Source organism: Anabrus simplex, chromosome 1, assembly GCF_040414725.1.
Source record: "Anabrus simplex isolate iqAnaSimp1 chromosome 1, ASM4041472v1, whole genome shotgun sequence".
Lineage (NCBI taxonomy): Eukaryota > Metazoa > Arthropoda > Insecta > Orthoptera > Tettigoniidae > Anabrus > Anabrus simplex.
Window position 1 is genome coordinate 712204445 of NC_090265.1, and position 21635 is coordinate 712226079.

General features: G+C 37.9%; 1 protein-coding gene across 2 annotated transcripts in view; it reads right to left on the bottom strand.

Annotated features, from left to right (window-relative positions):
* CSN3 (COP9 signalosome subunit 3) overlaps positions 1-21635 on the bottom strand; it is a 96310-nt gene that overhangs the window by 34645 nt on the left and 40030 nt on the right. For both annotated transcript variants that reach the window (XM_067136017.2, XM_067136016.2), the window contains exons 5-8: positions 19417-19568; positions 7942-8101; positions 7751-7864; positions 4351-4512 (exon numbers count right to left, since the gene is read on the bottom strand). In XM_067136017.2, the coding sequence (XP_066992118.2) occupies positions 4357-4512; positions 7751-7864; positions 7942-8101; positions 19417-19568 (582 nt within the window). In that variant the 3' untranslated portion in view covers positions 4351-4356. The remainder of the gene's footprint in view (positions 1-4350; positions 4513-7750; positions 7865-7941; positions 8102-19416; positions 19569-21635) is intronic.

A 21635-nucleotide genomic window follows, 5' to 3' on the forward strand; every position in this document is an offset into this window, starting at 1 on the left:
ATACCTCTGGTAGATTTTGTGCTTAATTAAAATGTGTACACTCAAAATGCGGTGTAAAACATAACTTATGTAACATATATACACAACTTGTGTGCATTTCTTAATAAATAATAAATATTCCAGATACCGACAAACATGTAATACCTGAACTCTGTGATGCTATAAGACTACTTAAAGGTATACAAACGTTACTTTATTGCCATGGTTATATTACATTAACAATAAAGAATATACAGGACGTACTTACCTTAATATAATCCCGAGTGTGAACCTCTCAAACACCAGTATAGTGCCACCGCAGGCGACCACATGAGAAAGTTGTGCCACAAAAATGATCTAAACTTTTCATGCCACTTTCAGATGGCGCAAGTTCCTCTCTTCCTCTGTATACACGATGCCACTTTTGACATTGCACGCAACTTGGAAATTGCGCAGAATTCGAGTGGCTCATGCAACTTTTCTAATTGCATGGCTGTTTACACGAAGCCTCTGAACTTTTCTTGCTCAAATCGAAGTTGCATGCCATTTTAGTTGCACCGTGGACGAGTAACTTCAGTCGGTTGTTCGAACCAAGTGGAGTGAATATGCAAGGAATACTAATGTCCTCTAGCAGGTAAATTTGAAAGGTTATTCTCTTGAAGAATGAACTGCATAGGGCAGGACAAGTGGTCTGAATCAAAAATGGTGTGCCAAAGAAGATCCTCTACACTGAACCTCAATACAGTTAACTCCAATCTTAACAAAAGAAACAATAAATGTTCATGATTTGAACAAAACTGAACTGCACGATGGGGAAAAAAATAATTTAGGAGACAAAAGCTATGTTGTAAAGTTGTCCTGAACATGAGTCACTGCAAGCTGGAGTGTGCTGAGCTAGCTAGCTAGCTAGCAAGCAAGCGCTCTGAGTGGTAACGCAAGATTCACATTCCAACTGAAGCCTTTGGAAAAGAACAACTACAGAAGTTGGATGAAAAGAGAGGTGCTATAAAAACTAGAGCCAGACAATAGTTTTCATGCATTACAATGCAGAGAACATACTTCAGTGTGTAGTTTGTTGGTGCCCTTTGAGATATTGTGTTCATCAGTCATGCTGAAGCACAGGGATGATAATATAGAGCAGTAGCGGCTGTAGCTGGACATGGTGAACAATTTGTAATATACCGTCAAACGGGGTGATTTCGGACGGTTCTGAGGTTATCTTCTTCTTAACTCACGAAGGGAATCTTAAATTGTACTGTTTATCATCCTAGTAATGAGGAATATAACCAATTAATGCAATACCCTACAAACAAAAAATACACACCAACGCAGGTTTTCCTGAGAAAACAAAAAGTAGTATCCGAATTCACCCTGTACTTTGGAGTGATTTCAGATGCACATGCATTTTAAACCGCTGTCCGAAGTTTCAAAAGTATTAGATGATTTTGGACAAATAGTCCTTAATTTCAATTCTTCGTCCTTTTTGCTTTAGTTTTTTGATATTTAAAGTGTTCTGAGGGTGTCCAAAATATGACTAGCCGGTTAAAACCATTATGATGATAAATGAAATGTGTTACTGATCGATCTTTTTTTTTTTTCTGACAAGGTAAATGTAAAGTTTTCCGGTCTAAATTGAAATATTAATAGTTATAAACTGTACAGAGATCCTACTGAGAAATCTTAATAATTTTTCTTACAAACGATACAAATCTCAGAGCAAAAAAAAAGGTCGGTACAATAAACATGTAGTTGCCACGGCCTATGAAGCTAAAATACGTTTTCTTTGAAAATAAATATTCCTCTCTTCTCAACTTGGACTGGAAGTATTTTCAAAATTTGTTCTTTAGCTATTTAATCCTCAGCAGGGATGTTAGGGAACACGAACACTTTCCTGCAGGTTTTTACAGTAGAACCTCGATAATTCGAAATCGGTTAATTCAAAATCCCGCCTAATTCGAAGAAGCTCTCAATCCCGGAAACATGAGATATAGTTTTGACTTTTAATTCAAAACTGCCTTTACATTTAAAAACAATAGTATGTTACAGAGTAATTTCAACTCAAAAATTATCCATTCCGCGTCATAATAGAACGCGCGTTCCGGAACGTGGAGGGGTAGCTTTCCGTACTTACACTCACTTCGGTGGGTCTACAGTGCGCTTCACGATTGCTAAGTTGAATGAAATCAGAATTCTTTTGTATTCAACCTTTTAAGGAACGCCGTAATATCACAGAACAGACAGTGTGCGGGAAAACAGAATCCGCGAACACTGGCGATGCCGACAGTTGATGAAAAAACGTGGCTCATATAATAAATTCGTAGGCACCGAACAATATTGTCATTGCCGGTGAAACTGTATTGCTTTATTTTCATGCGAGCCCAAACCGTCTTATGGTTTTAAACGAGAAATTGCCAGCCGGGAAATTGCACAAGGGTGAGGGATGGGGGTCATAGTAGTGCTTTGCAATGCACACGGAAGCGAGATACTTTATCCCCTTGTCATAGGAAAGTTCAATAAGCTACAATGTTTTAAGGGCGCCGGGCACTTTCCATGCCAGTACGAAGCATCTAAAAATGCAAACAGTACAGAAATCCAAAAAATAATGCATTTGCACAGGGGAACCGGCATAATTTATCCTCGTCTTTGAATTGTGCGATTTTTTTTTTTTCCTTTAGTAGTGTGAGGTTATGTTTGTCAGTGATTTATCCAATTGCACTATTTGAACATTGTAAATGCACCTTGTTGGATAGATTTCAGAAATAGTTTCTTCCATGGCATTTGAAAGGTTTAAACTGTGAATTGAGGTGATTGCATGTATTAATGGGTCTTAGAATACTTTGTGACGCGGCAAGTGTTTACGTTTCTGAAGTACCAGAGAACTGCCATGGCAGGAAATCGTACAAGGATAGAGTCATAGGAAAGTTCGATTTTAAGGGCATCGGGTACTTTCTGTGTAAATACAAGGCATCTAAAATGTATACAGTATAGTAATCCAATTAATAAAACACTTGCACATGGAAGCCAGCATAGATTTCTCCTCGTCTTGGAATCGTGCTTTTTATTTCTTTCTTTCGTTGCATGAGGTTATGTTTACCAGTGAGATATCCAAGTACATTATTTGAATACTGTAAATGCACCTTCTTGGATACATTTTGGAAATAGTTCTTTTTTCATGACATTTGAAAGGTATAAACTGTGAAGCAAGGTTAACTGCATGCAGTAACGGGCCTTAGAATATTTTGTAACGCGGCAAGGGTTGGTACTTCTGAATTGCGAATTGGCGGTTAATTCGAAATCACGTAATTTGAAGTCCGATTTTTGAGTCCTAACGACTTCAAATTGACATGGTTTGACTGTATATGGGCAAGTACTTGTCATCCACATCCCTTGATGGAATATTTCAGGCCAGGCCAAAATACTGCCTGTATGCTCTTTGTTCCTTAACTTCTATTTATAATCTGCAACAAGGAAAGCCTCTTCTTGCAACACCAGAACGTCATTACATTCATTGTGTGCTTCATCGCATTCATTTTCACTGCTGCTGCCAGCGCCATCACTTGTTTCTGCACTGCTTTCATCTCGGCGGAAGTCACTGCCAAAAATCGACTTTGCAGGAAGAACATTTTATTTGCGGCGGCGGGAAGTAGCAGGTTGTGTTGGGTTGGAACATGGCCGGAGGATGACAAGCTTCCTTGAGCATTTCCTTCTTCCCATTTTTTGGATGCACATTCCGCACTTTATTTTGTAGGGTGGACCAAGGCATACCATATAAATCAAATGCTTTCCTATAAGACAACTTGCCACTTTTAATATCACGTACGGCATTTTCTAATAATTTTGGTTCATAATTACCCCTCGAAGCAGCTTCTTTCTGCCTCTGATAATTTCTAGGCATTGTCCGAAATCACCCAGACTGCTTTCAATTTTCAGTAAAATGTGCGTAAAATACTTTTTTTTTCACTAAATCACACCAAAATTCCACAGCAATCATTTATAAACACTTCAGTCAGTTGATCTCACTAAGAACCATAGTTATAATGCATTCCTTCCGACTGCAACAATCGAAAGTATCCACTTAATAATAATGTATGAACTTTAAACAATGCCAGTGCACACGGGAAATTTTCCAAAGTATGAAGTCGATTCGTAATAAAAGGCACAGAACGTGGGAAACATAACCTTAAGGTCAAACTGAAACGCACGCGGAAGTGCAATGCACCGGCGGCTCGTTCTTACGCGACAAAATACGGCAAATCTACCATAATGTCCGAAACCACCTCTGTGTCTGAAATCGCCCCATTTGATGGTACAAAATACTTGTGAAAAATATTATACCAAAAACTTTTGAACATATTTCACAATATACAGTACCTCAAGCTACATGGAGTAGGTACTGATCTTGGACCCCTGAGTGGTGGTGGGAGGAATATCATCTTCTTGGGCTCCACACGACTTCTTCACAAATTGAGGATTCACCATGATGTCTTCCTCCATGGACTGCATCTTGCGGTCCAGGTCTGTGCACACGGCCATCTGAAGTGCAAGATGATAAACACTTTGTCAATAATTGAACAAGGAGGAACTGTAATCATCATGTTTAAGACATGTAATTTATTTCTTTATACTATTTCCATTAAAAATACAAGCATGAATTTATCCACGGTGACTACGAATACGCAATTATCATGGGTCATATAAAGTCATAATTTGGCTTTTTTAGTGTTTTTTATCATTTTCTGGTAATGTTCCATATTGTGGTCATATTTCCCCATAAATTTTTTATTTCTGTCATATTTTTATATTTTTTAATTCCATTTTTGCATACCTGCTTGCATTCGTCTCAAAGATGGACTTTTCACATCTCCTAATTGTTGTCTGTAACTTCCTACAATTATGTATATGTATGTGAATTAGGAGGGTAAGCTGTATAGAGACACATGCATAGAAAGCGACAGTAAGGAGAGTGTCAATTGAACTCTTAACGATCTGACGTATTTCAAATATGCCTCAAACCATCCTGCGATGTTGAGCGGCCTTTTCCCCATTACAAGTCAATGTTGCGTGAAAACACAAAACTTTTCACAACTTTAAAATGTATGTAATCTGCTATTGTAATTCTTCCTGATTGCCAATCAAAATGTGACATTTATATCATTCTGTGCAGAGTCGAGAGACCTCTGGATTGAGTTTTTAAATAAATTCAAAATGTAATAAAAATTTAATATTATTACTTATTTATTATTACTGAATGTTGTTGTTGTTAGTCGTTTAGTCGCTTTCGACTCTCCGTGACCCCATAGACCAAAGTGCGCCATTTCTTCCTGTCGTATACAATTTTCCGAAGTCTTCTAAATTGAGAGCCGTGGCTTCCTTGATGTCATCAATCCACCTCATCCGTTGTCGCCCTCTTCTCCTGTTACCATCAGTCTTCCCCAGCATTAAGGTCTTTTCCAGTGAATCATGTTTTCTCATGATATGACCGAAGTACTTTAGTTTTTGCCTGAGTATTTGACTTTCCAGTGAACAGCCTGGGTTGATTTTAAAAGTATACCTGCATTTTAAATTAAAACAGCAGCAAGATTTTGACTTCAAAAAATTGCCAAAAAAATTTTAAGTAATATTTATTGGCATATTTTAATACTTTTATGGTCATAAATGCTTGCATATTTCTAACACTTTTAAGTCATAAACATCCAGGCAAACAAAAGCAAGGGTTAAGGGAAAGGAGACACAGTGGTGGACAGACAAAATTAAAAAAAGACATAAATGAAAGGAACAAGGTGAAGAAAGAAATGGATAAGGTAAAGCAAAAAAAAAGGAACCAGAGGGATGATAATAAAATAGAAAGGTTACATGTGAAATACAATAGAATAAAACTACAAGTAAAGAGGAGTATCAAGGAAGAAAAGGAGAAATGCTGGGGAGAGTTTACCAACAAAATTGTGCAAGATAGTCAAGGAAATTGGAAACTATTATACAGAGTAATAAAATCGAAAATAAATCAAGGCATTAGAGAGAGAAGATGGATCCATAGTATACGACTAAAAGGGTCTTCAGGTGAAAAACTTTATCATGAGGATGACTGCTCGGAGGAAGGAGATAAGAAAATGGAAACAATAGACGGAGAAAAAGAAGAGAACCCAATAACATGGTCGGAACTTGAAAGGGCAGTGAAAGCAATGACTAAAGGTAAAGCAAGTGGAAAGGACGAATTCAATGCCGATACAATTAAGGCAGCAGGAAGCAGTGGACTACAGTAGCTATACTGAACCCTCAATGCCATATGGAAGGATGAAAGGATACCTGAATATTGGCAAAAAGGAAGTATTGTACCACTGTTCAAAAAAGGAAATGGGAAGAAATGTGAAAATTATAGATGTATAACCCTACAGTATTATCACATGGGCTAAAAATAATGGAGAAAGTCATAGACAAAAGTCTGAGGGATATAACAGAAACACAGACGAAGAACAATATGCCTTTAGACCGCACAGATCAACAAATGACTACATATTTATAGTACGAACGACAATGGAAAAACATCTTCGTAATTTTGGATTTGGTAAAAGCTTATGATATAGTTAAGACACATGTATGGGAATGCCTACTGAAAAGGAATATATCAAAATCATTAATTAACAAGATAAAAATGTTGCATCATGAGAATAAAAGCAGGGTACAAGTGGGGAGTGGTGACTCTGAAACACTTTATTTAAAAAAAAGTCTCAAGCAAGGAAGTGCAGTCACCATTATTATTTATTACATAGATGGATGAAATCATAAAACGTGTAAAACAGAGTATCAGTAGTGATGAAGTTAATGTTTTGGTATTTGCAGATCATGTGGTGATTTGAGGAAAGGGAGAAAAGAAAGTACAAAGGAGACTGGACATTTGTAATGAAAATCTGAAGAATAGTAATAAGTAAAAAGAAAACATTAGTCATGCACTGTGGAAAAGAGAAAAAGAGAAGCCTAGTGAACATAGATGGAGAACAGTTAGAGAATGTAGAACAGTTTACATATCTGGGTAGCATTATTAATGGAAATCAACCCTGAAATTAATAACAGACTAAGTAAAGGTACAACATTTTATCATCAAGTCAGAGCTTTTATGGGATGACAATGTACACAAGAGAACGAAATTAACATTATATAAACAGTATTTCATACCAATTGTAACATACGGACTAGAAACGATAGTAACTAATAAGAGACAAGATAGTAAGATCCAAGCAGTAGAAATGAAATTTTTAAGAAAAGAGCTAAATACAGAACCGTTAGTACAGAAGATACAGAAAGCAAGACCGATGATGATGATGAAACATCCAGTCCCTAGTAATCACACTGTTTAGAATGGAAACAAAAGCAGTGAGTGAAACACAAGTATATGTTTAAGAGTTGAAAGAGATCAAACAAGTTACGAATCAAGTTATGTATAGAAAGAAACATAACAGGATAAACTGACAAATCGGTATCTTGAGGAGGGACAACAGATAAAACCTCAAATTGCTTTCTTCAAACGGGTAGGCTCCCTCCTCATCAAACCCCATTCTTCAACAGCCTTTTCTTCTCAGCCCTGAAGAACTCGTTTCTGCTTCCTAGCTTCATCTTGATAAATCTTCATTTGGGTAGTATAGGATAAGAACTAAGCCAGAAAACATAGGAAAAGAGAAGAGGGAAAAGATTTTATCGAGCTCCTTGTAATGTCTACTGATCTAACTTCCTGTAAACAGAACAGAAAAACAGTCAATTTTAACTGAATTTATCCTACCTCTTCCTCCAGACGTCGCAACATCCCTGGACTGTTGTACTTCTCTGGATCGTCATGGAATATCACCATCCCATCCTTTTGGTTAATGGTAGCAAATATCTCCCCATCTTCAATCTGAAATAAGCAGGCGTAAGGTGAGCAACTTGTCCACTCCAGCACAATATAGTCTAGTAATACAGTGAGAGGCTCACCATGTTGAGAATGTACTTCTCAGCATCAGATGGGCTGGCAAGCTGCACCCTGCTCGCCACGTCCGACAGCGACAATGTTAGGAAAGTCTTTGTCAGTCTCTGAATATTCTTCTTATAGAGAGATGCGAGCACTTGCTTCACTAAGCCAGTGTTTTTGTCCCTGCAACATGTTAGGAAATGGCAAATAATACACAACCATTTACATATTTGCCATCCATTCACTCCTCATAAAATATAACAGCCATGATTTTAAAAAACTAAGTTCCCATAAGGAAACATTCAGTTTATTCTTCTGATTGAGAATACCATATCAAAAACTTCTGCTTACTCAATCATAAAAATAAGCAGTGATTCACCCCAGTGTTGTGTTTGGGCTCATACCTCTCCAAGACACTGGCCAGCTAGTAGACCACTCCTGTATTAAGCACAATGCAGTGACAGTGGACTAGAGATGTGTGTCTCCACTTGCTAAATAGTCCTTGTGGATGGCTTACACACTGCCACCCTGGGGCAACACTATCTAGTTTGGTATTTGTTATGACTGAGTAGCCTGCGTCTTACTATAAGCCCAGTTCAACACCATGTGATGTTGAGACTGAGAAGGAATTCTTCTTCTTCTTCTTCTTCTTCTTGGCCCTTTCTCAATTAGCTGGGCTCGGCACTTTAAGCCCAATTTACAGCCGGATATTTTTCTGTACACCAACCTTATGAAAAGTAATTCATATACCGAAACATCAAAAAAGTAAATGCTCAGGTAATAAAGCTAAGAAAAAAAAAAAACAAGAGAGAGAGAGAGGGGGGGGAACAGATGGGGAGAAGTGGCAGAGAACATACAAAGAGAGAACACATAAAAGAGAGATATGCGTCTAAACTTTTCAGCTGCAGCCTTCATCAGAGGAGAATAGAAAAAGACTGCTAGTGATCATTGTTGACAAGCAGACACTGTTGTGATGCAAAGGAAGTAGGGAGACAGAGAGACAAGAGGATGGTAAAAAGTACAGTTTACTAATGTCAAGGCCGAGTGCTTCCGTAGACCTAAACACTAGTTGCTCGTGGCTTTACGGTGCACCGACACAGATAGGTCTTATGGCGACGAGAGGATAAGAAAGGCCTAGGAGTTGGAGTGGCCGTGGCCTTAATTAAGGTACAGCCCCAGCAATTGCCTGGTGTGAAAATGGGAAACTGCAGAAAACCATCTTCAGGGCTGCCGACAGTGGGATTCGAACCCACTATCTCCCGGATGCAACCTCACAGCCGGAAGCCCGTAACCCCACGGCCAACTCGCCCAGTAAGCACCAGTTGATGTCCAAACTTCGAATCCAGAGATTTTAGACCAATGTATTTTTTTATACTTGTACTCCATCCATACATTCTTGTCGTCGTTCTTCATCTGTTTTCTACAAGTATGTATATAGTACATGTACAAGTATATATATATATATATAGTGAAATAATAATTGACATTTTTATTGTGATTTAACTATAGTAAAATTTTAAAAAATTGTATTTTTGATTTTTCTTTTTTGCTATGGGCTTTACGTCGCACCGACACAGATAGGTCTTATGGCGACAATGGGATAGGAAAGGCCTAGGAGTTGGAAGGAAGCGGCCGTGGCCTTAATTAAGGTACAGCCCCAGCATTTGCCTGGTGTGAGAATGGGAAACCACGGAAAACCATTTTCAGGGCTGCCGATAGTGGGATTCGAACCTACTATCTCCCGGATGCAAGCTCACAGCCGCGCGTCTCTACGCGCACGGCCAACTCGCCCGGTTTTTTTTTATTGGATTCACCCCCAGCTTAAGGTAGCCTTACACAATCAACATGTTATAATATCTGCTTCCAATTCAATCAGAAATTAAATTCTACATACTTATTTCACAATTTAGTAGTGTCAGTTGTTTACTAAGATGTACTTCAGTGTAGGCAGTTTTTCCTCTGAGACAAAGTATTAATAGTATTATGACTGAGAACTTCAGAAGCACACTCATTATGAGTATCACAATATCATTGTCCCATCCCTATTAACCCATTCACTGCTAGTCATTTAAATCTCCCACTAGTGCTAGCACATTATCCAACAAGCCTTGTGATTTCACTCTGTATATTTAATTGGAAAACAAATCATATCACTGGTTTTTTTATGAAACTAAAACTACAGTGATTGAGAATCTTTCCTCCATGTACTTAGAAAGTTGAAAATTTATTACGTTAATACTTGAGGTATTAGATTTATAGTTTTATATCAGAAGTTTTTCTTTTTTTAGGTTAGTTGCAAGAAAATACCAACAGCAGTTGGAAATTTGTGTTCAGAGTGTACAATCTACACGGCCAGACATTTCCCCTTACGTTATGAAAGCAGCCCACATAGTGTTCAATATCAGCAATATCATTCCCTCATTCTCAATCAGATGTGCTGGCGAGTATCTTGATATGAATTACAAATGCGGGCAGATGCTGTGTGATGCATCTGTTTATCTTGTTATACAGATACAGACCTATAAATTGCACATGAGATAACAAAAATATAGAAAACTATTAATAGCCCACAAGATTATACAAATAATATGCCTTAAATATTTAATTCGGATCACTAGTCCTTGTAACTATAGCTTCAACAAGCCAAGCAGTTCACGACGCTTAGCGAATACTAGGGGTATGGAAATTACGATGGACTTTGTTGAAGATGTATTAGACAATGACAGCGATACTGATTTCAGCTTTGGTGATAGCGATTTCGAAAACTATATTGGAGAAGCTGTTAGTTCAAGTGGTAAAAGCGAAAGAGATCAATATCTTCCTGCAGGGTCGAGGGAAAAGTCATGTGGAGTGCAGACAACAAAGGCTTGAACATAAAACCTCATTGTTACACTGATGAAATAGTGGGTGTTCAAACATGCACAGGACTAACTGTTGGCAGTTTGCCTAACAAAATTTAATTTCTTTTTGATGATGAACTAATCAAATTGATAGCCACAGACACATATCAGGAAAAAGTGCAGGAAAATCTAATCTCAAAGGAAAAATTAGCTCCAAAAAGTAGGATTCAGAAATGGGTAGACACTGATATTTTTAACTCTATATCACTAACTATATTGATGGATATTGTCAAGAAATCGTAAACCAATAAATGGTAATGCCAAAAATCTATGGAGAGAAGAAATGAAAGTCGAGCAATTACCCACTCTCACGTATGTGTTATGGAGTGATAGAAGAATAGTGTCCATTTTGTCATTCTAGGGTGGCAAAGGTGGATACATGGAAGACTGATCCCATCATGAAATTACCAATTTTCAAACCTGATTTGGTGGATGATTATAATCAGAATATGGGATAGGGGGAGGGGTGAAAATTTAGTAGATCAAAAGTGATGTGCATATCCATTTATAAGGAAAACTGTGAAGTGATGTAAGAAATTGTTCATTCACAAATTGGACATGGCTATTTTCAACAGTCTGGTAATTGTGTGTGGAAGAGGTTACTACTACTCTATTTCCATCTTTCAATAGTGCACGGCCTGACGTAACAACACCATGTGTCATACTCTATCCACACAAGAGGCAAAAAAAATCAACAAAACCCTCACCCTTTAGGCTAAAAGGGACATTTCATCTCCAAGATTCCATACAACACAGACAAGAAAAAATATGCTAGCCAGCAATGCGTATTGTGTCCAAAAATAGGTGTTAGGAAAGATGTAAGAACAACACCTGCGAAAATATGCCCTTGTGCTTCAGCCCCTTTCTCAAAGCATCATAGTCATCATTATCGTCATCATCAATGTCCCACTCCAGTCGCCGGGCTGTGGTTAACAAGCCTCCTACACTCCTTTCTGTCCTTCCACTTTTCCTGCTCCATTGTCTCTGTCTCATTCAATCCAGCTTCTCTAATGTCCTTCTAAATCTGATCCATCCACCTTCTTCTTGGTCTTCCAACTGGTCTCTTTTCCTTAACTTCTCTTTCCAATTCCCTTCTTACTACCCGTTCCGTTTACATGTCCGAACCATCTCAGTCTTGCTCTCCGTATCTTCTGTACTAACGGTTCTATATTTAGTTCTCTTATTTTAATATTTTTGAATTCTATCTCTTCTTGTCTTTTTAATCAAAGTTCTTAAAAATTTCATTTCTACTGCTTGGATCTTACTATATTGTCTCTCATTAGTTACCATCGTTTCTAGTCCATATGTTACAATTGGTATGAAATACTATCTATGTACTGTTAATTTCGTTCTCTTGGGTACATTGTCGTCCCATAAACGTTCTCTGACTTGATGATAAAATGTTGTACCTTTACTTAGTCTGTTATTAATTTCAGGGTTGATTTCATTACAGTAGAAATCCGCTATAACGAGTAGGGTATATAACGATAACCCCGTTGTAACGACAAGTTTTGTCTGTCCCTTCGGAAGTCCTATATTAAACTGTGCATCATCCTTCGGTTACAGCGAGAACCATATCACTGATGCATCCATTATTATGAGCGATTAAGCGGGCGCGAGTTTTTCCGTTATGTCTACTACCGAGCTCTCTCGCCGACATTCAAAGGGGGTGTCAGAGTCGATTAGTAATACTCTTCAACTGTTGTTACGTAAAGAAAATTCGAAATGAAAGAGAACATGTTTTCGTAATAAGTGCGTAAATAACATGTCCGATAGCAATTGTTAACTCATTAAAAATAAAGGCTGAATAAACTCTCTTAATTTTAATGCTAAATAATGGAGTTAAGAATGAAGTACACCTCAGATATGGCATAGTGCATCATTTATTTTACAGGTTAGTTTTCTTGCGTCTGGTTAAAATTAGGTATGGAAAGGCTATTACCACTTAAATTTAAAGCGAGAAATTTATCATTTCTCTACTAGCGCTGGAAGTATGTTATCATACGTATAGTACAGTTACGTTATGATAAGTGACACTGTTTGAATAAGAAAACTGAAGCGCTTGCCACAAAATGCGCCCGATCATGTTCGGTGCAATATAGTTTTTCTAACTCTGTGCATTTGCGAGCACTCTTATCGTCATTCAAAGGAGATATTGGAGTCGATTAGAGTAGAACGCAGCCCAGAAGGCGGTTTGAAGAGGGTTGCGCAGTAACATTCGCGCGCTTTGTAGTATGATGTGTTTTCCGCTGAGCCAATAGAATCATTTCAGTAAGAGGTGCTTGTTTGTGCGGGTCACGAGTGAATGTTTCGAGTTTTATTTGTAAATATCATAATCAACGAATGTAGGGAACTATTTGCGTGTGTACGATAGATCCAGGAAGAGCAAAAAGACAAGTATTCCGTCGACAAGCGAAGGAAATAGCATATTAAAGTGTATTTGTATTTGGTAAGCATGCAGCAGCAGGCGTTCATAGCCGGAGAAGGTGAGGAACGCCATGTTGCCACACTTCAAAAGAAGACAGCACTCGCGTGTGTTATCGGCCTACAAACTGTACAGAGGATAAAACAAGCTTCGGAAATAAAAATAATGCGGTGTTCAGGTCGCCAGAGAAGAACCCTTAGAGCAAGAAGCCAGTGACGGTCCTCGATGATTTCATTAAAAATGTTCTGCGTACAACAATATTTGATATGTATAAAAACGGCGAATATCCTACGGCATTGAAACTGGACTGTCCATTTACCTTCCTTAATATCTCGAAAATTTTCCTCAACACTTTCTCGGGGTTTGGTGTTAAAAATTAATTTAGACTTTCACGAAACTTTTAAGCCCACAAAAAATATAGGTCATCGCTTTCGAATTCAAGATATAACTGGATGAAAAACTGTTTACACATTCATGTTGTTATGCTCTCTGTCCTTCGCCTTTCATACATTTACCTTCCTTAATATCTCGAAAATTTTCCTCAACACTTTCGCGGAGTTTGATGTTAAAAATTAATTTGGACTTTTAGGAAACGTTTAAGCCCACGAAAAATATAGGTCATCGCTTTGGAATTAAAAATATAACTGGATGAAAAAATGTTTACACATACATGCTGTTATGAGTAGCCACATTGGCATCACCGCACCTCATACTTCTATCTCTCTCTGCGCAACGAAACCGCCTTCCGGGCTGCGTTCTACTCTAGTAATACCCGTCAACTGTTGTTCTCTATAGAAAATTCAAAATGAAAGAGGATAACACGTTTTCTTAACAAATGCATAAATAACGTGGCCGATAGCAGTTGTTAACTCGTTAAAAATAAAGGCTGAAGTAAACGATCTCTTAATTTTAATGTTATATACTGAAATTAAGTACAAATGTGATGCACCTCAAGATATGGCAAAGTAAATCACTGATTTCAGAGGATAGTTGATATTTTCTCGCGCTAGTTAAATTTCGGAACGGCTATTCCCATGTAAATTTTTCTCTACATGTGTGAAATGTTTTCATGATACACATATGGTTAGGTTAGCTGACGCCGTTTGAAGAAGAAAACCAAAATGTTTGCCACTGAAGCCTCTAGAGTGATACCGTATTTCTCCGAATCCAAGACGATGTTTACTTCTCAGAATCTCACATGAAAAATCAAGGGTCGTTTTGCATTCGCGGCCTAACAGTAACCGCGCTGCTTTTTTCACCCCCGCGTGCGCACACATAGAACTCGTTGACAAATGACCACCTCTTTAGTATACTTCGCTAGCCACGGCAACCGGTTGTACAGTGCCTCTGGATAACGTCACTTGATCTCGGGAAATAGCGAAGAGAGAATGACTTTCTATTAGAGTCTATAAAAAAGTTTCTCAAATCTGCAGAATGGCATCAAAATATGCGAGCCTTCGAATTCTTAGAAAGGCCACGGCTCAGTGGCAGAGTTATAAAGCGTCTACTGTACCTGACATTTGGTAAAATTCAGTTATATAGACAGTGGGGATATTTTCGTGATGGATCGTCGTATTGTAAAGATACATGGAACGGGTACTGCCGGCAAATTTTCAACGGGTTCATGTCGATATTATGTAAATTTTTCAGTTAACGTTTATTAAACTATCTGAAATGTAGAATAACTGTGCAGCCACAAGAAAATACGGCATAGGCCTAACTAAAGCCAATATTCGGTGTTAGCGTGAGGACAAAGATAGCTCCTAAAATGCATTCAGTGGCCCGCAAAAATGATTCAAGAAGTCGAAGATGAAATTGTGAGGTATGTGTTCGAAAAACGCAAGGGCGAAATAACCGTACCACGGCGCAGTAAACTCATTCGTTGACCTTCAACGCTCGCGATTAGGCCTATACAAATTTCTGTAAAAAATATTTTCGCCGCCTTGTCAATACTTTATACATTTTACTTTATTTAATTACTGTACATGTACATATTTCGAGAGCCACCGCTCTCTTCTTCAGCGGTGCCAAACATTAATTGATCCTTGGACTATGGTACAATGGTATAATATAACAAGTATATATGAATTTTGAAAATTGTTACAACAATTTCTCTTAGTTTCACCTTTCCTATTTACTATGTCATTTGTTGCAGATTTTACTGGAAATTTCCTAAATAATGAAATCTATTAAATTAATCTCTATATGTTAATTTATGTCCTTATGTACATCTGAAAGAATAAATATTTCTTCGTGTCTAAATTTAACATTTACTTGTCATTTAGTGGAAATCTTTAAATAAATCAATTTGTAAAATAATAGATAACATCTATAAATTAGTCCTTATCCTAAAATCGTAAAATCATAAATAATAAATATCAATTCGTAAAATAATAAATAACATCTATAAAATTAGTTATCCTTTTAAAATGTTTCTGCTCTCTTCTTTCTTCTTAGTCTGCTATAATTTTCTAGACCTCTCATAAATCAGAATATCTTCTCTTAATCTCGTCCAATTCCTAAAATAAATAAACCAAACAAACTAACTTTAGAGACCTTTTGCAAAAAAAGACGGCTACTCAGATGTCTGGAGAAATTATTTAGGCCTACTTACTTCATTCCATCTAATTTATCCAAAAATTAAAATGATGTGATATTGGTCTGAACCCAAACAATATATCCTCCTTCCTTCCTTGTTGTCAATCTGCTTACTGGTTACGCGATGACCATGCTGGTCGCTTTTTTAACCGTAAAACTCCTTTAAATAATAAACCAACAAACTAACCTTCAGCGATGTGTTTATAAAAGGACGATATCTCAGATAATTAGAGAAAATTATATTTACTTACTTCAGCTCGACTGGTTGCCAAAATTTAACCTTGACCGAAGTATTCTTGTACTAGTTTGCATAAACAAACGTGTTCTGCTCTCTGCTGTCAATGACCTTGTTAGGCTCGCCTGCTACCTGTCGCTGTACTGCCGGTTATGTAATGTAGGGGATCGAGGGGGCGCGTACTTATGACCGGAACTATTTCTTTCGCTCCCTCTTTCTCTCTCTTCTTATATGATTGTATGCCAATCGGTACATCGCATTTTCTTCATTCAGTGGTTCGTTTAAGTTATTTTCATTATCGTTTCTCTGATCAATATATATATTTATTTTCTCTAGAGCGTCCATTAATTTTCCTTTTGTTGTCGTGTGCAGTATTTCCATATCTTTGTCTATTTCCATAAAATTATGTTTGAGTTCTTCCATGTGTTCTCCCATTGCTGAGAATCTCCTGTGTCTCACTGCATTCATGTGCTCCTTCTATCTCGTCTCCAAACTCCTCCCTGATTGTCCAATGTATTTTCCCCCACAATTTTGGCATTTGATGCAATATACTCCTGATTTATTAAACCTGTTGGATCTATTAACCTTATGCAAATTAAATAAAATTCTCTTATTATTGTTGTTTGTCTTAAACGCCACATCAATGCCCTTTTTATTAAATATCTTTTTTATTCCGTATGAGTGTCTATTATGAAATGTTATTACCACAACATTCTTCCTTTCTTTCTTTTCTTGTCCAAGGTTGATTTCTGTTTATTTATTAATTTGTCCTTTATTTTATCTACATATTTCTTCATATATCCATTTCTCTTCGCGATCTCATATATGGTGGTCATCTCTTTTTTTGTCTTTCTAAGGGAAATTTAAGTGCCCTGCTGATCATACTATAAAATGTTGCCTTCATCTGTTGGCCTGGGTGATTGGAGTCCTTCCTAATAATAGTGCTAATGGTCGTTTCTTTCCTATAAACCTGATACTCTAATCCTCTACCATTTCTCGTTATTTTGAAGTCCACGTACTTCAGCGATCCTCCTTCCTCTGATTCCATTGTGAATTTGATATCTTTGTCTATTTCATTCACCCTTCTTAATACTTCTATCGGGCTTAATTCTTTCTCATCTATGATAATGAACACATCGTCCACGAATCTCAACCATTTAATTAATCCTTTAATTTTCTCAATTATTTTATTTGATTCCACATAGTCCATGTAAATATTCGCTAGAATACCCGACGCCGGGGAACCCATAGCCAATCCCTTTTCCTGTTTGTATATTTTGTTGTTGAATCCGAAATAATTGTTCTCTAATACGTATTCTAACAATGTTATAAATTCTTCGATCTCTATTTTACTTAAACCGCTATGCTCTGTTAAGTTCCTTCTGACATTATTTATTGTTTTAGATGTGGGGATGTTGGAATACATGTCTTTAACATCGAGACTATGTATTGTGTAATTTTTTTTCATTTCAATATACCTTGTTCTTCTTCTTCTTCTTCTTTTATGACCACATAGGATCACTTTAGTCAGTCCGTCGTTCAGGTCTCTTTGAAGGGATTGTTCGGGCTTTGCGGTCCTCCCAGTACTTCTTCGCTTGTATTACTGATTATTGCTTCCGATGTGAATTTAAAATGTTTTCTTAAGAATACTTGTGGGCAATGCTCTCATGGTGGACATTCCTGGGTTCATATTTATTAGACTATTCACTTCCTTTGAGTCCATAACAAATGCTACTTCTTGCAACATCTTTTTTAAATTCTTTTGAACTACGTTCGTCCGATCTTTCTTAATTAAAATAAACTTGCCATTCTTTAGAAATTCCTGTTTTTTCAATATATTCTTGTTTATTCATTAGAATGATCGTGTTGCCTTTGCCCGCTTTGGTTACTGTAATGTTATTGTTTTTGATTTTTCCTTTCAATCCTTTAATTTTCTTATTCATTATGATCGCTTCTTTATCTCTATACTCTATTATAATAATCAATCAATAATAATCAATTAGGCCTATACGTTGCTAGCCGCTGAAGTTGGCCAAATCCGACAAGCGAGATATGCGTGTAGTGGCCAGTTGTAGCTGACGCTGAGTAAAAGTAACAGTTTTATAGACAGCATGAATATTTTCCTGATGGATTGTCATAATGTAGAGAGGCGTGGAATAGATATTGGCGGCAAATTATCAACGGGTTCTTTTCGATAATATGATGCCAATCTTAAGTTAATGGTTATTAAACCCGTGAAAATTAAGAATAATTATGCAGCCGCAAGAGAATACAGCATAACTAAAGCCAGTGTTCGGAGTTGGCGTGAAGACAAAGATAGTCTAACAATGCGTACTGTACAAGAAAGGTATGCATATGAATTTATAAAGTACTTTTTAAGCCTGATTTAAATTTTTTGAAGGAAAAAGTGGGAGTTGTATTGCATTCAGGGCTGCCCTGGATGAAATTAAACATACACTTTCACATAGTGTCAAACAAGTAAGCCGTAGTTTGGGTATCATCCGCGAAAACGCAAGTTTTGAACAAACTGATTGCCGTTTCATACCGATTTTAATGTGTATAGGGGTTTTCCAGACTTTTAAAAAAATCTGATATAACGACTTTTCGCTATAGTGAGTAAATTTTTCGCTGTAATGAATTCTCACTATAGCGGACTTCTACTGTACTTCCATTAATAATGCTAACTAGATATGTAAACTGTTCTACATACTCTACCCGTTCTCTATGTTCACTTGGCTTCTCTTTTCCTCTTTCCCACCGTGCATGACTACAGTTTTCTTTTACTAATTACCATTCCAAACTCCTTCAGATTTTCATTCGAAATGTCCAGTCTCCTTTGTACTTCCTTTTCTCCTTTTCCCCAAATCACCACATCATCTCTGTAAACACCAAAGCATTAACTTCATCACTACTGATACACTGTTTTACATGCTTTATGATTTCATTCATCAATATAATAAACAATAACGGCGACAGCGCACTCCTTCCCACTGGCCTACTAATGTGGAGGATACCTACCCTCGCAATGTGGATGCGCCAGACAACAGTTACTCAAGTGAAGAACAGGGAAGGTGACCCTATCTCCCTCGAGCCACAACCAAAGGAACCGAAGCATAACATACTAAACTCAACATGTACAGGTAAGATACAAATACATTTTATTAGTATGTCAAGAAAAGTACTTTTTTCCCCAGAACATTCAGTAAAAGACAATGCACGTTTCAACAAAACAAAACTGCAAAAAATCTACAACTGTAACGAGCGGCGGGCATTTTCTGCTTGAGGACAATTTGTCGTCATTAACGGTAACAGATTACTGCATGAGTTATCACACCATTACCTGGCAAACGTTTCCTGGTACTTGCCGAACACTGCCCTAAGCTCGTCGGAGTTGTTGGTTCCGTACGCACTCGCCAGATCGTGGTACGCTTGGCTCAGGGGCTTGATAAACCTCCCCACCACCTGCGAAGTATACTTGGGGATGTTCTGTACCTGAACAAAAGAATCATGTCATTATAAATTATGTCTTCCAATGAGGAGAAAAAGAAATGATGACAAAGGACTCAAATATGGAAAGGCTTTGCATTATTTCACAGTCTTATCCAAACTTCCAAAATGAACTAAATGATTTATATCTTCTCCTTATGTTTCACCCAAAGGCAAAAGATGGCTTGTAGGCTTATGTGATCATAGACACAAAACTAAGAGTTTTACATTGAATCTAAACCACAAAGTCATAACTTCTCTTCTTTTCTTAAACCACAAGCTTTGTTCTAACTGCAGCTGTGAGAAACCTATAACAATGTCACTCTGTTATCACATCAACATACTCGGTGCTTATGAGAAATCCTACCATTTCCCACATCTACTTCATACAAGTTAAATTTAAAACTGAGAACTGCCCAAGATAGAAGAACACAGAAGGAAATGTTGGTGGTGGTGGTGGTGGTGGTGGTGGTGGTGGTGGTGGTGGGGCCTTTGCTCCAACTGGGTTTGATCAGGTGACGTTGGCTAATTTTCTACACAAGCAGTTGAGCTTGTTGTCAATGAGTAATGTTTTATACATTCACAAGAATCACAAAAAGTCTACTAATGGCCATTGGACAAGGCTTCTCTCTCTACCTCACAACAAACTGACGCAGAGCATTATATAGCAGTTTTAACTCTTAACTCATGGGCTTAATATTCTTGAAAAAAAACTTAGAGAACAGATTGCGAGTCATCTTAGAGCCACAGTTTGAAGAGGAACAGTATGGCTTAAGGCCTAACAGGTCCACAACAGACCTAATCTTCAATGTCCGTATGTTAATGGAAAAAATATTGGGAAAAAGGCAAAGATCAGTTTATGGTTTTCCTTGACATTGAGAAGGCATATGACAGCATTGCAAGAGAGAAGATATGGGAATGCCTGAGAAGGAATGTGCCAGGGGGACTGGTGAAGAAAGTTCAGATGCCATATGAGAACTGTACCAGCTGTGTGCGACTGAGTGACAGACATTCATCCTGGTTCAAGATCGAAAGTGGAGTCCAGTAAGGCAGTGCACTATCCCCATTAATGTGTATCACCACCATGGATGACATAACGAAGAACATCAAGAAAACCTCTGGTGAACTAAATGCAGTGGCCTTTGCTGATGATGTTATGATCTGGGGAGAGACTGAGGAACAAGTACAGTCAAGACTCAATGAATGGAAGGTTAAGTTCCAGGAGTTCAATCTCAAGATAAGCAAACTCAAAACAGTAGTGATGGCAATAAACAGAGAGGGACAACCAGCGAACATCATGCTAGGAAACCATCCACTAGAAAGTGTGGAAAGCTTTACATATCTCGGCAGTGTAATATTTCGAGATACACTAGCCACAAAGGAGGTTCAAATAGAGTGCAGAAGAGCTCTCACTTTTACCAGCAAGTACGAACACTCCTCTGGGATCCCAAAGTACCAGCAAAATCAAAGCTGGTGATGTTCAATCAGTACTTCATACCAATTCTTAACCTATCATATTGAAACCTACACCCTCACTAAGAAAGACTCATCGAGGTTGCAGGCATCCGAGAAGCTCCTTAGGTCCACAATTCAAAAAACCAAACTGGACAAGTTGAGGAATGATGTGGTTAGGAAGGAAGCTGGGATTGGTACATCATTGTTAGATCAGATCAGCATGTCCAGACTGAGATGGTTTGGGCATGTAAAGAGGATGGAGCCAACAAGGACTGCACGTTAACTTGGAGCGACACGTGGCAGGGAAACAGATGGTGGGAAGACCAAGAACCCACTGGATGGACATCATAAAAATGGACATTGCAGATCGGGGAAGGACAATGGAGGACGTCAGTAACAACAGAACGTATCTCTTTGCTATTTGCTTTACGCCGCACCGACACAGATATGTCTTACGGCGACGATGGGATAGGAAAGGCCTAGGAATTGGAAGGAAGCGGCCGTGGCCTTAATTAAGGTATAGCCCCGGCATTTGCCTGGTGTGAAAATGGGAAACCACGGAAAACCATCTTCAGGGCTGATGACAGTGGGGCTCGAACCCACTAACAGAACGTATCT